Source organism: Epinephelus lanceolatus, chromosome 15 (genome assembly GCF_041903045.1).
Source record: "Epinephelus lanceolatus isolate andai-2023 chromosome 15, ASM4190304v1, whole genome shotgun sequence".
NCBI lineage: Eukaryota > Metazoa > Chordata > Actinopteri > Perciformes > Serranidae > Epinephelus > Epinephelus lanceolatus.
In genome coordinates this window covers 37,237,895-37,258,980 of record NC_135748.1, presented here as the reverse complement: position 1 = coordinate 37,258,980, position 21,086 = coordinate 37,237,895, and the positions used below count along the sequence as shown (strand labels likewise).

General features: G+C 40.7%; 2 protein-coding genes across 2 annotated transcripts in view; one reads left to right on the top strand and one right to left on the bottom strand.

Annotated features, from left to right (window-relative positions):
- Positions 1–1,176, bottom strand: part of syne2b (spectrin repeat containing, nuclear envelope 2b) — a 220,340-nt gene extending 219,164 nt beyond the window's left edge. The window contains exon 1 of the mRNA XM_078175419.1: positions 1,006–1,176. The gene's annotated coding sequence lies outside the window, so the exon portion shown is untranslated. The remainder of the gene's footprint in view (positions 1–1,005) is intronic.
- A 6,363-nt stretch (positions 1,177–7,539) lies between these two features.
- On the top strand, positions 7,540–14,317 carry gphb5 (glycoprotein hormone subunit beta 5). The gene is made up of 3 exons (XM_033643592.2): positions 7,540–7,960; positions 10,603–10,807; positions 13,768–14,317. Exons 1-3 carry the CDS (start codon positions 7,932–7,934, stop codon positions 13,957–13,959), a joined length of 426 nt encoding a protein of 141 aa, XP_033499483.1. The 5' UTR covers positions 7,540–7,931; the 3' UTR covers positions 13,960–14,317.
- Positions 14,318–21,086: the final 6,769 nt, after the last annotated feature.

Here is a 21,086-nt window from a genome sequence, read left to right as displayed (position 1 = left end):
GAGCCACACAGTGTAGAGTAGTAGTTACAGGAGTAGACACACTGCAGCGGTATGCTGAGCCCTATGGCTTTCAAAAAAGTGTTGCAGGGTGGCCTAATTTCAAACTGTCAAACCATAATGCTCAACAGTTTTGCTGAGTGAAATCACTTGAGAGCCACATGTCTCTGAGCACATAAACTTGGAAGCCAAATAAAAACTAACATCGACAAACCGTCAGTGTTAAAATGTGATTCTCAGTCTCAAATATTAAAAACTTAAGGTGTGTTTTCTCCTTATGACATTTTTGTCAAAGCAGTCGTCATAATACAAAGTCTGAAGCCAGTTTAAGGAGGGGCCGTGCAGCAACATGCCCTTCAAATTAAACTGGAAATGTCATTAGAATTGATTAGATTTCAGACATTGTGACAAAACTTGTTGTCATATTCAAGGGAAAATAAGGAATACATTATAATACCATGCAATTATTCTGACATCATGCAAAATACATGACATTAACATATCCTATTTCAATGTCAACACATTTAGAATGAGTTATTACTACTATTTTACATTTGACCAGTTTTTAGACTACTGCTGTATGTTATCAAGTGTTACAAAGTGACTGCAGGAATGTGAGATAGTGTCGCTGTTATGAAGCTGTCAGGGCCCCAAAAATAGCAGCAGGGAACACGTGCGTACGGCTGCTTTCAGATCAGTTCAGCTGAGCCATATAATGAGTCCTTGAGGAAGACTAGAGGACTTTTTAATAAAGCACATAACAAGCGACTGCCCTGCAGGTTTAACAAGACTGTAATGAGAAATCGGTTCTTGTAAAAAAACACACACACACAGCAGAGGAAACAGGGGGTGACAGCAATATCACGATGGTCTTGGATCAATTACAGCTGGATTATGTAGCCTAACCCTCAAATGACGCACCCAAGAGCCAGTGCGTTAACTGCAGATACTATTCGTTAGTCTAAATTTCAAGTGAATATAAAGATCTGAAAAGGTGGTGGTACTTACATGCAGAAAAGGAGTGCGTTTTGGTGATGAAAGGTGCAGCACAGATGCAGGTCTGGACAGTGATTTCCAAAGTGGAAGCGCAGATCTTGCTGTGTAGTAGCTGGTGGAGATGAAACCTGAAGCGCAGTTTGACAGATCTGCAGCCTGCAGAGCTCCAGGCCGGGCCGGACTGTCACCGGAGAAGCCAGAGCCATACCGGGGGCCGAGCAACAAAAAAAAAACTCACTGGGAGACTAAATATAGAAACCAGCCAGGGTTCAACACACACACACCCCCTCCTCCAGTTTGGCACCGGCGGCTGTCACCTGAGTTAAAGGTTTCAGGCCCTGAGGTTTAATGTCAGCTGACTCTGGAACTGATCCCAAACCTGGCAACCTGAACTTCAGTTTCCTCTCGTTCATTCATAAAGACTGCAACAGAATGGAAACTATACATACTGATAAAAGAAATAGACAAAGACTGAGGTTACTTATAAAACAGACCATTGTTAGGAAAGCAGGCTCTGACGCCATATGACCAGTAACCAACGTAAACCCTAGTAGCCAAGCATCCTGAGTTGGCCTAATTGAATAAATAAGCAAACAACAAACACCAAAACACTCAAATGCAAAAACCCACTACAACAGCAAAATGTCACCTTAAGTTTTTCTGCACTACGGCAACTCAAGAGGGACATAAACCTAGCTAGCTAGCTTAATATAATGTTATCCTCCACAATATCACTTTCAAATCAATAATTTAAATCACAAAATATGGTTAGCTGTGTTTAGCTTATGGCAAGTGACATTAAAATTAGCTAACATTGTCTTTTAGTTTGCCGTGAATACGCACCTGTTATGCTAGCTGACGTTAATTAGCCATAAACGTTAGCCAAACGTTAGCTTACTGCGGTGTCAGTTGAAACAGCTAACGATAGCTAACTAAGACTCTCTTTCTTATCCAACCGCTAATGAAACAAACGCCATTTAATCTCGGTAGGCGGTGTGGAAACTTCTAGCTAACGTTGACGCTAAATTATCAGTGTAGCCATTGCTGACTAAATGCTAATCTTCAACCAAGTTAGCTAACCTGTCCCGTCCAAGCGTTGTAAAACATTTTAAACGGTTTGCCTGACACAACCGAGGCAACTGAAATTAAAAAAGTCATTGTGCCGTATGGAACAACTTCATATTAAAATTTTAAACGTTCATTTTGTCATATATTTGCGGTTTGTACCATGAAAACTCAACGTTAGGGCGGTTCATTGCCGTTTGGGAATCGTTTGCGCATGCGCATCTTTTCTTGAACAACTTTACAAACAAGGCAGGTTGATCATAAAATCATTGTGTGTCTGGAGAGTGAAAGAAATACAAATGATTAAAATAGAATATTTAGAAAACATTCAAAATTTGAAAATACATTCAAGTACATACAGTAAATTATAAATAGGTTAGGACATTCAAGCTCTATTCATTTATGCAGTTTTTCACCTCTTAGCAGTGCTTTTGCAGATATATTTCAGGGATTTACAAATAACTGAAATTTATTACACAAATATTATTATTAGTAGTAGTAGTATTGTAAAATAATTCTCTCAGGCATTATCATTAACAATAATAATAAATGCAACTTATTTATAGGCGCCTTTCAAAGCACTCAAGGACACCCTACAACACAAGCTTAAAAAAACAAGCAGCAATGTATCCATAGGTCATAAATCAAACGATTCTGTAAGATACAATAAAGGTTACTAAAATAAGTAGACAAAAATCATAATTATAAATATTACGTATAAAATCATCTTTATAAAGTCATCATCAGTGCAGGTCACCATATGTGTGTCTCCATTAAATCAGACCAAATATGCCAGCTTGAAAAAGTGTGTTTTCAGACAGGATTTGAAAGTGGAAATGGAGTCAATATTATGAATGTTGTAGGGGAGAGTTCCAGAAGCGGGGGCAGAACATTCTGGGAGTACAAGCGACACAATGTGAAGTGACACAATTTAAGCAGAAACTGTAAGCACGATGGCAATGAAAAATAGAAGATATACTTTATTAATCTCCTGAGGGTTTTTTCACTCTGTTATCATATACACACAGGCCAGAAATACACACACATGCACAATCAAGACCTGTACATGCATTAAGTGGAGAGGTGTCAAGGAGGGGGGGCTGCCTATGGACAGGTACACCAAGCAGTTGGGGGTTTGGGTGCCTTGCTGACGACTCTCCGGTTCCCAACCCAAGTCCTTATGTACTGAGCTACTGCCGCCCCAAAAGGGACAGATGCAGGTGCCTCCAATAGGGGGTTACATGCAAATTGTGCAGTCCTCTAATATAGTGGTCCAGGGACCCCCAGGGGTCCTTGAGGGAGTTTCAAGGGGTCCCCAGAAAAATGGAAAATAGTTTGTTTTCACTATTTAACTACAGAAGTGAGCCCAGTGTGAGTAAAAGTCAAGAGTGACTACTCTGATTCAATTCCTCCACTGTAACTACTTTAGAATTTCAATCTTAATCATATCTAACAACCAAAATATTTTTTTCAGATGGAGCGCCCTGAAGCTAAATCTAAAAGCCATGACCTGATAGGTGTCAATTAAGGGGTCCTTGGCACAAAAAAGGTTGAGAGCCACTGCTGTACTAGCTATATATAGCATGCAAGCCACCTCACAACTTTTGTATAGACGATTTATCTATGTCAAAGTTGTGAAGTGGCAAAAATGGTTGTTGCAAAGTTCTAGTTACACCAGGTGATCAAAATGTTTAAAAGTTATTGTCCCTTTGATGGCCACTGACTCTGAGTTGGATTCACAGTAATGACCTTGCTTGTGACCTATTATTTCAATTGATGCATTAAAGGAGCTCTAGCCAAATATTTTTATTTTCTGTTTCAAAGTGCCAGGCATGTTTATGTTGGTGCCTGCGTGTGCTGTTAACCTCAAAGTAAATTAAAGTGCTACACCTATGATCCATATGTTTCTCAGTGTGCCTCTGATTGCTGAGGAGCTGACACAGAGGTCAGAGTTCACACAGGCTCAGAAAAGCATGGAGCTCCCATGGCCTGACAGATTATATTTGCAAAATATAAGACTAAATTTGAACCTTTTTTCCTCAGATACTCTTAAAAACTATCCAATATTTGTCAATAAAAATCAATTACAGTAAATAAATGGTGGCGAATATGGGTACCGAGCTTCTACAGGTGACAAAGGAAGGACACAAAATTGTGTGAACTTGCTTTCTAAATATTGGTGAGGCAACAGAAGCAGCAGCAGGGGCACTGGTTGGGAAGCAGTTACCTTGCATTTCAGGCGGTAATGTATACCTAAAAATATTTCTATTGTTGTGTTATTTACTCAGCTCCAAATTAGGTATGCACATTTGGTGTTGACCTGGTGTCCACACCACATTATGAACTGTAAAATCTAAAACAAATATAACATTGGCTGGAAACCAAGAGAACAAGTTCCAATAAACTTTAAAACATTAGAAACAAAATTAGAAAGTCAGGAAGTCATCACAGCAAGAACTGATTAAACTGCTGCAACTTATTTTTGGTGAGTATCAATACCACAAGTGAGCACCAGAGGTCAGCACAACATCATGATACTGTCAGGCTGGTGACATCTGCAATAACCAATAGGATTTTCCCAGTGTTTCAAGAGTGTCTGGATGCCCGTATTAGGAAGCTACATGCAAACTGTGCAGTCCTCGAATGCAGTGGTTCCAAACCGGCGGTCCAGGGACCTATATAGGGTACAGATATTGCACAGTGTAGCACACAGATGTTGCACCTGATGATTGTAAACTTTTTTTTTCTTTTTTCTTTTTTTTTTAAAAGCAAGATATAATAAATAGACCAGCTGAATGTCTGGATTCACATTACTGCATGTGCCAAGTGAAGTAATAATGATTGATTGTCAGTAGTCCGTTCTCGTACGTGTGGTCTGCTAGGAGCAGTGTTGGATGTACAGTCTGACAGCAGTAGGAATGACGGACCTGCGGTATCTCTCCTTCACACAGTGGGTAAAGCAGTCTGTCACTGTAGGAGCTGCCCACTGCTGTCAGAGTGTCCTGCATGAGGTGGGACATGTTGTCCATAAAGGATCATAGCTTTTTTCTCACACCACCTCCACAGGGTCGAGGGATCATCCCAGGACAGAGCTGGCTTTTATCTTTTGAGTCTCTTCCTGTCAGCTGTCGAGATGCTGCTGCCCCAGCTTACGACTTCATGGAAGATGGCTGATGCCACCACAGAGTCAAAAAGATCCTTAAGAGTGCCCCCTGTACTCAAAAAGACCTGGGACTGGTTTCACAAAACTCTATGACACTATTTTTCCTTGCACAGACTCCTTTAATATGGTTTCTTAGTTAAGGGAAACGTGAACTCATTTACTGTGTTGAAAGAGATTTTACAGTGCTAAAAGTTTCCATGGAGATTGTTGGTTTGTTTGGACTCACGCTTGTGATGCCTGTTATTGTCTCACAAAGTTAGCTCATAGTTAAAGTGAAAAAAAAAGCAGAAGAAAAGAAGACAAGAAAACCACATTGGTCAGAGGAGGAAAAAGTTTACACTTGTGGAAGAATACAGTCATAAGCAGCACAAACTGCAAAATAAATTTGATCCCCAAATACCAGAAAATGATTGTAGGAAGAAATTGTGACGAAAATTAATCCTGTCACATCTAAAGTGTAAAATCAAAATTGTATCCATTGGGTTCTCCTGGTCGCAGAATACTCTTCTGGAGGTGTGCTAGTTTTTTCATTTATCACCATAAACTCAGCCATGTTGCAGTTAAGATAGAGTCAGAGTTACCTTAAGTGCTTTGTGCTAAGATCTTTTGTGCAACAGTCTAGGGATTCCTTAAGAATAAGACAAAGACAAGGAGAAAACCACGAATACTTAAGTGAACATTTTAAGGAAACCTTAAGGAGAAGACTTAAAGGGATAGTGCACCCAAAAATGAAAATTCAGGCATTATCTACTCACCCATATGCCGAGGGAGGCTCAGGTGAAGTTTTAGAGTCCTCACATCCCTTGCGGAGATCCAAGGGGAGAGGGGGTAGCAACACAACTCCACCTAATGGAGGCTGACGGCGCCCCAGATTCAAACGTCAACAATGAACTTTTGTCGGTGGCAGTTGGTGGTGACTTGCCTAACGTTTTCAAAAACTTTTTAAAGTCTTCCTCAGACATTCACACACAGTCCACAAGACACTCTGAGGACTTTTATCTTCCATATTGTCGGACTCTTAATCATTGAAATACAGAAGACAGTCTCTTTGGAACAACCTACCTTAATCTTCACAATCATCATCTACATTAGTGTTACTAAAAAACATCTGAAAAGGACTCTTCATTCCAACACTTTATTGATTCATTTGCAATTTGAGATGTGACACAGTCCCTCCAAATTGGCCCAACCAGCCCCTTGGCTCATGGACTATTTAATCTATCTCTTATCTATAGATTAGTTTATTACTTTGTTGACCATGTGTCCTGATATCAGCGAGCTCCAGGGGTCACATTTTGGCTTCACTTCTTTCCCTGTTAAGTTTTCCATGTGCTCACTGAAAGGATCCTCTCACAGTGAAATACATATAACTTGGCTGAAGTATTAGGAATCCTGTTATTGCCCTTACGCCCCTCAGGGCGAGTTAAATTAAGCAGAAAACTTCCCCATAAGAGTTAATGAAGTATGACAAAAAACGGAGCTAAAATCTTTCATTTGCAGTCCGCGAATAATTACACAAAAGCAGGATTGTGGAAATCCAGGCTTACTCCCTTTGTACTGGATTACAATTAACCCCAGTGTAATCACCACTGTTATCCAATTACATGCATTCTGTGATTCCACACCCTGCACATTGTTCATTAATAGTCTCCAGTCTTCCTGATTGTGAGGAGGACACGGTGTCTGAGAGGAGTGTGAACCTGTCCCCGGCTCATCCTCCTCAATATTTCCTCTAATCTAACTTTAATTGCTTGGCCTCAACTTTCAACTTCACTTTTAAAGATTTATTTCCTGAACTGCTTGAGAGCAGTTCTGCTCCAGTGGCTCCACACGCTGCCCGCAGGGGCTCTGACGATGGTAGTTTCTTGATGAGGTGCTTACTCACCCAAATCAATTCTTCCCCCCTTTCTTCACGTCTCTTTTCTCCTTCTGTCATTGTCTCCTGCAAGGCCTGACGCATCCTCCGATATGCATCCTTTCTGTCTTAAGTGAAGCTTTACAATGCCTGCAAGACATGGCATGAGTAATAGCCAGCTTTCTCTGCATGCGTGAGGAAATGTCTCCGGAAACAAAAAGAGACATAACGAAAAAGTAAGCGACAAAGTGGCAGCGGTGCTGGAGCTCAGGGGTGAAGTCATTACAGTCGGCATGTGAGAACAGGAGCAGGGTCTGTCTCTGGAGCCAGCTAATTGAGCTCAGATGAGTGGGAGTAGACACAGGTAGCACTGTGTTTGAGTGTGTTGTTCCCCTTTCTTCCGTGTGGATGACTACGAACAAAAAGGCAGACTCTTTGCCTTAATCAAGCTAATGGAGTGGGAACAAGCTGTTAGGTGAGCTAGATGGGCAGCGACAGGTAGAAGGGCCTCCGGGGGATTTGGGGAGTCAGGGGAAGGGAGAGACTGAGGTGAGGACTTCAGCTTCTGATTGGCAGGACACATGATGATAAAAAGCCCTGGCTTGTGCTGTCAGATCCATTAGCAGGTGGTTCAGGTCTGAGGAGCACACACTGACAAGTACTGAGGTTCATGTTCGCCGTCCACGCTGACAAAGAGTGACTTCAGAGCTGATAATACTGGCCTGAACTGTGAGAACAGCTGCTTGTTTCCAGCACTTAAACTTCTGTGCTTCACTGTATTGAGTGTATATTCAGTAGTCAACGCTTTGATCCTTGTGTTTGGCTGCTGGACAGCAACTGTGAGTCATAGCTGAGATGATCCTGCAAAGGAAGAAGTCACAATGGTGAGTGAATTCAGTTTTACTGCTCTCTACAGAGTCCTGGTTACATTGATTAAAACCTCACCACAAGGTCAGTTTAGTAGCTGTTCTGGACCTTTTGATCGTTATCACCTGAGCTTCTAACACATTCTGTCTCCGACCTCGTCACATATCAATGTTTGGTCACGGACTTTCCATGCTCAGATACAATGTGCAAGGTACCCTGGGTGCATTGGTTGTTGACATCAAGTTCAGCCTGTTACATACAGTCTCTTTTAATATAAACGTGCTACGTCAGAACAAGAATGTGAATTGACTTTTTTCCCTCCAAAAACTAACGCACGTGGTTGGGTTTAGGAAACAAGAACAGGGTTTGACTTTATAATCTTACGGGACGCGAACACCACTCTCCCGGGTGAAAGTTGGTGTTTGCTGGACCCATCCGCCAGCCCTACTCAGACTTTCGCTGCCTTAACTATCATTCTTGTCCCATCATGTTTCCCCCTATGCCACCAAGCGCCATTACACCATAACGGCGACCAAGTCATTGCCCAAGCGCTAGATTTTGACAACTGTGGAGTGAGAGCAGGTTGGATCCTCAGCAGTAGATGACGTTTTTTCATGGAACATGATATTTTTGTGAGAAATGTGATCGACAGCTACTAAATGGCCCCTTGTGGTGAGAGTTTTTTCCCCAAATGCTGTTTCCAAGGTCACCAATAACCTTTGACCCAGGTGCAAAGCAAGATGTTGTAAACATCTGGGGCTCAGCCCACATCTAGGGGGTTCTGGGGCATGTTTCCCCACTGAGATTTTTCTTCCTCATTTACAGCAGCTATATACATAATTTTCAAGCCATTTGAGATGATAGAATATCTAAAAATCATATGTGAAAAACATGATAGTTGCCAAGAAAAGAATGATCCTGTAAAGCTGTTATCCTATGTCGTATCTAATTGTTCTCCAGCTGTCATCATCATTCATCATGAGTAGGGTTGCAACAGTATGAGATTTTCACTGTACGATAACCATCTCAGAAAATATTGCAGTTTCATGGTATCACTGTATTACAGAATTGATATTATCATCAATTAGAATGAACCTTAAAGGAATGAAAACAGAACCTAGCTGGCACACAAACAACCTTCAATGTTGAAATTATGTCAGTTGTTGTTTCAACATTAAAAAAAAAACATTGAAACAACGTTTAATTCTAATGGATGTAAAAAGGTTGACAAAAGTCTCAACATTGAAATTTCAGAAAGATCTGTTTCAACATTGAAACAATATTGAAACAACGTTAACAGTTTATGAAACAACATTGAAACAACATTGATTTTATATCAAAATCAAACATAACTTAACAGTGAGTCAGACATTGCATCTAATGTTGATTCAGCAGTGAGTAATCATTAGAATGGCAGCTGGGAAGGGTCATTTTTGGTTAAACAAACATTTTATAACTATAATTGAAACTTGAAACCATTTTGTTGATTTAATGGAGGCATGTGTAAAAAGTCTCCCCTTTGAAAATATCTAAAATAAAGGGGAGATTCTCCGTCCAGCTGCATTTGCGATATTGTACGATAATGGTCAACTTTTATATCATTGTATACCTTGAAACCAGTGTATTGCTGCAACCCCACAAATGAGAGGCAACATTTTTTTGGTGTTACTATTCTTAAGTAGGAATTTGGTGTACACAGCATTAATGATCTTGTAACCTATTTTTATTACACTGTGCTGGAGTTCACAGGATGAATGTTGAGTTGACGAATCTTCTACTTAAGTACTTGTACAAAAACATAAATTAATAAATATAAATATGAACATCTTCATTTTTATACATCAGTGTTGTAGGCCTAAAACAGTTCTTCTCCAACTGTGAGAATGTGAAGCCTCTATACCAAATAAAAATTGTTTTCAAAACATTTCAACCACTAAAATGTGTGAAACACATCTGTTGCTTGGCACCTTGTCCTTGAAATTATGCTGAACCTCAATAGCAGTAGCTGGTCTTGAGTCTTCCTAGCTGCTTAGCAATGGAAGCCAGTGGGTGTTTTACTTTGTGGTGGTTTAAGAAATCTGTAAAACGGATCTAAAACTTTTAGATTTTGAAGCCCCAACGAAGATCTGCAGTGGTTGAAACATGTTGGCTCTTAATGATTTAGCTACCTCAGTAAAGGCTGTTTAATACCTCCTGTCTCATTTTCTACTTTTTTGGAGTGCCTGGATTATCTTTCTGTGTATCCTGTTGTTTCCTGTTCTTCATGAGCACCTGACACAAGGTTTTGATCACGCTTAATTCTGCAGAACAACCAGTCGTCTTGCTCTTTTTCAAAAAAATAAATATATTGGTTGTCAGTCATATTGGCAGAAATTGGCATGTTGGACAATTCTGATATTTTATTTTAAGCCGATATTGGCTGATATTGTTGTCCATCCCTTAATATTACTGACTACTTATTTTCTTTTAGTCCCAGACCCCAAGCTCATTGGGATTCAGTCTTTGCCCTGCTTTAGTGTCCTTGAGCAAGATACCTTTCTGGCTTCTTCTGCACCTGTTCTTTTAACCTGGAGCTTATAAAGCTTCTCATTTAAATCCATCTTTTCTTCAACTATGAAAACACAACGTGTAAAAAGACGCTTTTGTTGCTGCTTCCCAGCCTCAGGAGGCCTGGACTGCTCCTGTGCTGGTTCCTGCTCTGGATGTCTCTGCAGCCACACTCTCCCCACCTGGCGTCAGCCGTCAACCTGCGGCGCTTCATTGGCTGCGCCGTGCGGGAGTTCACCTTCCTGGCCAGGAAGCCTGGCTGCGGGGGGCTGCACATCACCACGGACGCCTGCTGGGGGCGCTGTGAGACCTGGGAGGTGAGCGGCTGGGAGACGGCTACTGTACTGTACACACAGAGAGGAGGAGAGGAGTGTAAATGTGAGAGGTGACGTAAACAAAGCTGACAACTTTACACAGAAGACAACAGTTTGCTGTTTCCATCAGGCTACATTTAAAGAATGAGGAGAAGAAGAAAAAGATGGATTAAATGCAGATTCAGCCAGCCAGATGAATACACCGAGACAGACAGCCAGACAAACACTATAGATACAGAGAGAGAGAGAAGTGATCCCCATGGAGAAAATTTGTTTTCGCTTCCCTCCCTCCACAGAGAGGTCAGTGCAAGGTCGGCTGCGAGTGCAGGCAGGATCCAGCTGCAGGCGGATACAGTAGATAGACGGACACATATCAGAACAGATAGAGACACATATGCACGTCAGCTGTCAAAGGAAAAACAAGTTCTGTGTTTATAATAAGTGACTCAGATCTCATTTTTGTCACATAGTAATGAGCGGCTGTGTGAAGTATAAATCTTGCATGAGAATGGAGGAGGACAGGAGGCTTTTGGAGCAGCGAGCACTGAAATTGAGTTAACGTTCTGCAAGAATGGAAAGCAGCGTGGAATCCTGAGATTGAAGTGACAGCAGCAGTTTCCTTAACAATGCCTCAAGTGCATAAATGACACAATTGGATTTCATAAGTCGCCGCATACTGATTACAAAAAAATGCGTTGAAATCTCAACTTTCATCTGGTACATTGTGCTCAGTGACAGGAGGCATTAGGAGGCTCATGACTCTCTCTGCTTTATTATTGCAGTGCGGCTGGTGTGCGTGCACGAGGCCTGAGCTTTGTTCTGTGATACTCTTTGGATCCCCTCGGGGAGGAGACTCATCTTTGTGTCTGCTCTCCCCCACAGGGAGGTCAGAACGCAGTGGATGTCCTGCTTTAGGGCCAGTCTGTAGGACAGACAGTTAGGGGGTCAGGGGGTCACAGGACAGTCTCTAATTACAGCCTTACCTTCTGTGCATTCAAGCTATGATGGAGGATTTTTAATAACTGCATCAGCAGAATAAGATTAAATTCCTGGAACACAAACACTACTAGCAATTAACAGAAGCTTTGCTGATGTGACACAAACATCCCTTCAAACACAGCTTCATAACAAAATGGAGGTTCACCAGCATATTAAAACAAGAAGCTAATAAGGTGGATTTGTTTCTGGTTACTGTGACATAGGAAACTGTAGGTTGGTTTGAAGCTGGAAAAAATTAACAAAGGTTCTTCTTGGTAAAGTTTTTGACCATAAGTGGTGCTGGAGAGAAATGTTCTAATGAGTGGGTCCTCCTATTGTGTATATGTTGTGCTCTTAAGGCACTTGAGCCTGTATGTACATGCCATGCCTTGAGGTGATTTGACAATGCAGAGGGCGGTACTGAATATCAACAGGTGGTGGATGTAATGAGCTGTAAAGGCCACTAAAAAAGGAGAAGAACAGGACTGCAAAATGACTTGAACACTTCCAGCCCATTCACATTTTCAGAGTGTCAAACACAGCAGCTTGGTCAGTAGCCTTTAGCATCACATTCTGACGCACAAGGCGCCCTTTAGCGTCTGTAGGAGACATACCACGCTTTCAACTAACTCCATTGTAAGCCTTCAGCGGCAATGACATACGGAGAGAGAGAGAAGTTCTGCGTAGGGTGTGAGGGTGGTGTTGTGAGGGGTCAAACAAACACCACCACATCATTTATATACACAGCATACGCACAAAACGAGGCCTGAAAGAGGCGTACGTCACTTCACATGCAAAAGTTGTGATGTATAAAAACAGACTTAATGGGAGAAACTTTGACCCATGCTTACGAACATTTTGGAGACAGGAAATTGGTGACACAGATGGTGAGGTGGAAGCCTGACTGTAGAAATATTTTTTGGCCCACGACATTTTTGGCTTTTGTTCGTACGTACATATTTAGTACGGATCCTACCCATTGTTTGATAAATGAGACCCCGGACTTCTTAATTTCACCTTCCCACAGTTTTTTACATTACAGTTAACATTATACGCCACATAATTTACTTATGTCACGTAACAAACGTACTTACCTGGCTTTTTTCTAAACCTAACCAAGTAGTTTTGTCGCCTAAACCTAAAGTAGTATTGGTGAGGAAACCTTTGTTTCCTGTGAACACAAAGTTTATTTCGAAAAGATACTGTAGCATGTGAAATTGACACGCTGTCCCAGAGTATTAAAAACTGATGCTAAAGGGGAACCTAGAGCGTCACAGTTTGAAGCATAGGGCCACTGACCAGGCTGCCGGAAAGTTGGGAGTGACAATATCTTTACAGTATGAGTTTCTCATGTTTTATGAGACAGGAAATGCATTCATCATGTTTGCTAGTTCTTAAGGATGTGGATTTATCGTAAGTGCGATATCGTAGGCAACTGGACTTGTTTGCGTTTCTTGAAGATGTTTCGCCTCTCAAGCTAAACGCAAGCAAGTCCAGTTGCCTACGATATCGCACTTACGATTACCATGACCTGGATGACTGAGAATCTTCACCAACACAATGTGGATTTATGTTCCAATTTTAAGGTTGTACCACATCCCACATATTGATGGAAATATTAATGAGTCTTTGAGAAAAAAAAATAGCAAACAAACCCTCTTGACTTTAACTTGAGTTTGACTGAACTGGCATTGTTAGATTGGTATTGGAACCAGCTGGTGGTAAAATTTAACATGAAGCCAGCAAAAGCTCAAACTCTCTCTAGATGAATTAGCTATTTTGCATAACTAAGATGTTGCTAATTAGAGCAACAAGCTGACAATAGTTTTCCATCACCTGAAAGCCCCCTGTAGAAAATAATGACACAGTCAGAGCTAACCTCCAAAGTGAACATCATCAAATATTTTTATATTACTCATAATCACCATTTTAGGAGAAAAGTTATGAAGATGATTGGTTTTTTTTTTATCTGTTTGTATTTCCAGAAGCCCGTCCTCGACCCTCCCTTCATTGAGTCCTACCAGCGTGTTTGCACCTACAATGAGACCCGTCTGGTGACTGTGAAACTGCCCAACTGCCTGCCAAACGTCGACGCCACGTACACCTACCCTGTGGCCCTGAGATGTGACTGCGGCGTCTGTCTGACCAGCACCACTGAATGTATAACGTCTGTCTAACACAAGTCACAACAGGCAGGATATACTTTTTTAAATTGTGCTTTTCATCATAATCTACAGTTATGTCATATATCATTAGTTGAGTGAAATGTTCGAGGGTAAATCAGGTTTTTCTGCCATGTATGGACAATTAAAAAAAGAACAAGGTGAGAAGGCAGCTAATAAAAGTCTTCTGCTCCTGCTAGCAGCTGAGAAATGTAATCATTGCTCTGTTATCTAAATTTACTAGTTAGCACTGCTAATCTTCAAAATTCAAAATATAGGCTATACTTATTCTGCTGATGTTTGTTTATAAAATAAAATACTTGTTTGTTTTTTTTACACTGTTTGGATTCAAATTGCTCTTAAAAGGATAGTGCACCCAAAAATGAAAATTCAGCCATTATCTACTCACCCATATGCCGAGGGAGGCTCAGGTGAAGTTTTAGAGTCCTCACAACACTTGCGGAAATCCAAGGGGAGAGGGGGTAGCAACACAACTCCACCTAATGGAGGCTGACGGCGCCCCAGATTCAAACGTCCAAAAAAACATGATTGAAAGCACAAAATATCTCCATACTGCTCGTCCGTAGTGATCCAAGTGTCCTGAAGCCCCGACATAAAAAGCTGTTTGGAAAAACATCATTTGAACTCTGTTTTTAGCCTCATTGTAGCCTGTAGCTCTAACAGCCTCTCTGCAGACCGTGCTCACATGTGTGCACAAGTGTTGTGAGGATTTTGAAACTTCACCTGAGCCTCCCTCGACATATGGGTGAGTAGATAATGGCTGAATTTTCATTTTTGGGTGCACTATCCCTTTTAAAAGGTTCTATGACAAAAATGTAATGTGCAGAAAAGAACAGGTAAACTTGAGTATGTACTCCTGCTTTTTTCTACTTCTATATTCACTTTTAAGAAATGTGACAATGCCTTTTTTGGTTTTGTTTTGTCTTGTAAAAGATTGTTTGGTAAATTTAAAACGAAATCTAAGCTCTGAGAGGCAAGGGAGAAAAAACATGTGGTGATCCATTTCCTGAATCTGACCTAGAGTGTTTATTCTCCTGTGTTTTTGACTGAAGAACTGTTTTTTTTCTTTTAAGGCTTTGCTGGAATGATCTTTCACAGTTCCACATTTTTTGCAGATGAATAGTTTTTTTGTCGTGATAGTGGGCTATTAATGTCGGCCACAAGAGGCTGAGCTGCACCTCTAACCCATGTTCTAAATAAGATTAAAAGAATTAATGTTTTCCTCCAGGTGAGTTTTAATTTCTACATGCACTCTAAACACAAATATTGTGTGTTAGCAACTTTTTTACTCACTAGCTAATGAGCTAACAGGCTAACAGCTAATGGCAGAATAGCTAATGCTAACAGAAGATAAATGTCGATTAAAATACATGTCTAGCCAAAAGAAAGACATGACAGTAATGCAACATAACTTGCTCACACACAGTGCAGTGTGTTTAGAGTGTTTCGAGAAAAACAACAAGAACAAAACTTGGAAAAAAAAGACAAATGCTTTTAGCTTTATTTAGAAAATGGGGTAGTGGTGCACATGGCCTAAAACAAACAAACAAAATCATGATGTATTTTTCCATCTTCTCTGGAGTCCATAAGGAGACAGAAAAATAAATGGGTGAAAAACAAAGATAAATACTGTTGTGTTGCACATTTGCTGATTTGTGGTGATGTGTGCAGTGAACCATCGAGACACATCCTGAGTTGGGATAAAACTTTCTGTTTTCCAAGCTCGTTTTCACATTTAAGAGTGGCAGAGCTGTGTCAGAGCTACGAGACCAGTGATGTGAGAGAAGATTTAGAATTCACCACACCTGCTGACAGAGGCGGCCTTTGGAATCAGGGGGCCCGTTTCAATACTTAATATGGGGCCCTACCACGTAAAACATAAACATAATTATGTTTGCCAGCTACGCGTCCTGCGTCCGTGACGCATTATAAGCTGAAAGAACGCAGTAAAGTCATCCATGTGTCCCAAGGACGCACATATTTTCCCATGTAAAACGATACATTGTGACCAAGTGTTAAAATCATAACCAGGGCAAGAAACCGGGACTCAGCAGAAAAGGCAAGGATTCAGGTTGGTTTGCAACAAATAAGGATATGGATACTTTATTGTCCCTTACAATCCCCTCAAATTAAATTAACAACAAAAATAATGAGTGCTCCGCGTTATTTTTGTCCAGTTGTGGTCAGAGCACTCTCTCCGTCAGAGAAACGGAAATAAAAGAGAAACAACTTTCTACAGATTTGTTTTCAAAATTCAGCCAAAAAATCAAAAATTCAAAATTCTCAACTTAAATTAACAACAAAACTAATGAGTGCTCTGCGTCATTTCAGCACCGTGGACAGCTCACTACCTGCATGAAAAGACAGAGACAGACGGAGGAAAAAAAGAAAGGTTTCGTTCTGCAAGGTGACAGACTATTGCAATTATCCTTTTCATGATGTCGTTCCAGTGTTTCTTCTCCAGCATTTGTATTTCTTGGTATGTTTTGTCAATGGCACTGTGCGTTCTTACACGCGTCTCCAGCTCACGCCAGCTGCCCATGTTGGAACGGTGTGCATTTGATTTCTCATGATCCTGGAGTGTGAGAGTGAGTTGTTCCCACATTCTGAAACCCCCGTCAGTGAGACTGTGATTTCGCTTGCCAAATAGGGTACAGCAGAAACAGAAAACTGAATCTGATGATTTTGAATACACTAACCATGATTTGCGTATTTTTTCTCCATTTTTCATCCTTATGAAATATCTGTCACTGGTAAAATGGCAGCGTGTTTGGCTCTGTGGGAAGTTAAAGTCCTCTATCTGAACGGGACCTCTCCGAACAATATCGATCCATTGGTCACTGGTAATATGCTCTGGCCAACATGCCGGGTCTGTCTCTGTGAATGGCAGTGGGACTTTCTCCCTGGCTGCAGTACTGGTGGTGGCATCTCCCTCACCTGTCTCAGCTGTGGGACTATCATCATGTGGTGCTTCAAACAATAATGTATGGTCATCATTATCACCAGCTGTTTCAGTAGAAAGGTCTTTATTTTCACCTTCTCCCGTATTTGTTGTTTGGCTGGCGTTATGTGAGTGGGTTGCAGCCGCTGCTGTAGTCGGTGCAGCTGTTATAGATGCAGGACCAAAGAAAGAGGTCACTTTTGGAAGACTACTCACAGCTTTCCTTTTGATGTCTGCTAGTTTTCGCTTTTCAGCACCACTCTGGTATGTGCGTTTCATTTTGTAACGTTAGGGATGTTAGCTAGCTAGTTAGCTGATGGCGGGCAGTGATTTATTATTGTGTCTTCCTTGTGGCATTTATTTTTTTGTCAGTCAGTTGGGGGCCCCCTGGTGGCCGGGGCCCATTTCAACTGAAACGGTTGAAACATAGGTAAGGCCGCCTATGCCTGTTGATCTCGGCTGTATTCACCTTCACCAAGCCCTTTGTCAACCAGAGGCACTAATGCATCAATAAACTGTATTTTAGAGTTAATTATGTAACTTTTACTGTTGTTTACCAAATTATTTCTTAACTAAAATAAGGAAATGACTATCCAAAAAAAAAAAAAAAACATGGTAGAAAACATGAAAGACATTTTCATCTTTTTTCATTCGAGTGCTTTTTCAGTCGCAAATGATCAGGGGCAGGTTTCATTCATTGGATCTTTATATCATTATGTTAATGACTAACGTTAATGGGATTCATTTCAATTCTCTCAGTGCTTCCCCCCATGAGGAGAAATTTGTCTTTCCTCGTAACACTGGTCTACAGAGAGGTCAAAGGTCAGGCTTGGCTGCAGGGACTCTGCAGTATACGACACTTCAGTAGGGCAGACGTTCACTGTCAGAGGGGTTCAGACCTTCACATCTTACAGTCATTCTTTTAAATTTCATAGATTCATTTTCTGTAACTGCTTATCCTGTTGGGGGTCATGGGGGAGCTGGAGCCTATCCCAGCTGTCATAGGGCGACTATCACAGGGCTGACACATAGATACAGACAACCATTCACACTCACATTCACACCTACGGACAATTTAGAGTCACCAATTAACCTGCATGTCTTTGGACTGTGGGAGGAAGCCGCAGTACATCCACCCCAGGTTTGAACAAAGACCCCTCTTGCTGTGAGGCGACATTGCTAACCACTGCACCACTGTGCCGCCATTTTGTTGTCTTTTTAAACCTTTAAACATTTTTCCTTCTAAACAAAGCAATCAGTGTTACAGTGATATTTGTAAGTGACTCTTAATTACGAGCCTTTCAAAGAACAATCATTGATGGGTGCCTAACAATGCGACCCCTCATTAGTGCCTAATTTACTGACCTGAGCTCTGAGGCCAAACTGGTTAGTCACCAGGCAGAAAAACAGAGTCCTGACTAAGTGTTGTTATTTGTATGACTCCCAAGGAGAGCAGGGTTTATGTAATCCCTGAGTGCTCACATGTCACCGAGGAGCTGCAGGGCTGTGTTTGAGCCCCAGCGCTCAGAGGGGAACTGAACACACTCCTCCCACCGTACAAACCCTCCCTGCTCCTCTCTCTGTCTCTGCTCGGCTTTGTTAACACTACGAGTCTTTATACTTCAGCTGTGCATGTATCTGATTTTATTCATGGGTGGCTATTGATATGTGCGCTATCATTAGGGCTGCTTATTTCAAATCTATGCACCAAAAATAAAGAAAAAAAGAACACCTGAAAGTTGATGTGTGTTTATTTTGAATATTTTCAATACTGAGTGAAAACTGCAGCTCAGTCACTAGAGGAAAATGTTTGCACTGTATGTTTCTGCAAACCACACGTGTTACATTTGCATGTGTCATATGGATCATATCAGTGTTTCTACAGTAATGTAGTGGATGAGCTGACTGTCAGCAGGAGGTGGAGGGGATGTGTATGGCACTGTACCGAGGCAAGACGCTTGCCAAGATGCAGACCACCGTTCAAGACCAACAGACAACAAAACTGGCTGTGTTTTAGTGAGTCATTGCTGTGTTTCCAGCTTTTTAGGCTCTATATGTAAATATGTTATAGCCACCTGTGTCTGTTTTTCTACTGGAGATAGTGGAACAAAAAGCGATTGTATTTTCTTGAAACATCACTGCTTTTTAGCTGGGGACTGTGCCCCCAAACCGAGTACTTAAAACCAAAACATGATCTTTTGTTGAAACATAAAGTTTCATAATAACATGCAAATGTTTGAAATGGGGATAGGGGTTAGCTAGCTAGCTATATACAGTAGCATACTCCCTGGAGATTTTGAAGGCTGCAACATTTTCTGTCCACTTTTCTTTTTTGAAGCAAACACTGTTGTAAATAGTGACTCTACAAGATGCCCAGCCTTTGCAATATCTTATTGTGACTAAAAACTCTCTGACCCATGACACATTGTCTTTAGATGTGAGATGGTATCAGACAAACCCTTTGAAACCTGAGCAAATTGGCTTGATTTTTGTTTGTTTTTTTTGTAAAAACATGGGAAGAAGGCAGTGAGCAACTTAACTAGAAATGACCCCAAATTAAAAAAATTACCTGAAAATGAGGAAGAAAAGAACAAAACCCAACAATAAACATGGAAATGTCCTGAAAAAAAGTTTTAAAATTAAAAAATGTATACATATATATTGTATGTATTCCATTACATAAGTTTGAATATATGATTCTAATAATCATAAATACGGATTTCTGGACATTTATTCATTATCCGTAATGTTAATCCAGGTTTTCAGGACATTTTTCTTAAAGAAATGTCTAAGAATTTCCTGTCTTTCTCTACTTTTAATAATTATTTTCTTGTCAGCTTTACCAATTTCTTGGTCATTGTCATTTTTTCCTCATAATTTTGAAAAAAAAAAACAACAACAAAAAAAACAAACCAGTTTGCTCAGGTTTCAAAGGCTTAAATGCTTGTGAAAGGCACCTGAATTCAGCACAAGAAAACTCAGGTTTCAAAGGGTTAAATACATGAAAATGTATCACACTTTACTGACCACCAACAATGAAACATTATAATGAAGCATACATTATTATAGATGCATCAATATGTATGTCACTTTATTTAACACATACAATAAGTTATGATACTGCATGGACTGTTTTAAAACACTGAGTCCTGACTACAGTTGATTGTTGAGGTGTGTACAGATGAGTTTAGGTATTCATAATGCATCATAAGCCCCATCAGTCGACCTCTAGTTTATAACTAGTTAAGAGCATCCACTTCTAAATCATTATTCACATCTATAATGTTTTATGATTGTTGACATAGTGCATCAGGTGTCTGTGTGTGTTTGGGTCTAAACTTAAAATTGCAGGACCTCATACAGGTGTTGGATAATACCGTGGTGGACATTCCCCAAACAAACCATAAACTATTTTCCTGTTAATAAGAAACAGCTACCTGAAATAATAACTATTATAAAATTTCACTGCATTTATATCTATTTTATTGAGTATACTCAGTCTTTTGGTGGGTTCAGAGCTCAGCGCTTCACTTTGACTGAACTAATCCCATTATAGGATCAAACCCTTCGACCTTCCGGCACCTGACGTCTCTCTAACCATGAGGTCACCTACATGACGCTCAGTGACACCTTGCTATCATCCTGACTGACACTGTGTCAATTAGTGCGGAGATAATCGTTAGCTCTTATTGATTCTGCTACACTTTCAGAGCCTGAATCACTACATTGATTTATGTGGGTAACTAACAAGCTGACTTCCTCAGCTGAGGTCAGTTTCAACACGGTGAATGACGTTAAGTGAAATATAGCCTTCAGCTAATAGAACCTCACTGATTTCATCTGTGTTTTAGATGTTTGAAAGTCAGCTGAAGATACACTAAAACATCTCTTGACAGGACAACCTTCTATCAAGAGGCCACAGTTACATCTACTTATTTTACAGCACATGTTGGCCAGGAGACCACACTGTCATCCATGTGAGCGAGTGAAATTCAGTTTCCTGCACTGAGTACACATCAGATGTTTAACAGCTGAACCCAGGATCTTCCAATTACAGAGCAGTCTGCAAATCTAAGGCCAAATGAAAATGACTTATGACTTACTGGTTAATTACCATGCCTGTTAATTACTTGATCTCAAGCCTCTGTTAAGTTGCTCTAAAGTTTAGACTTTTTAAAAT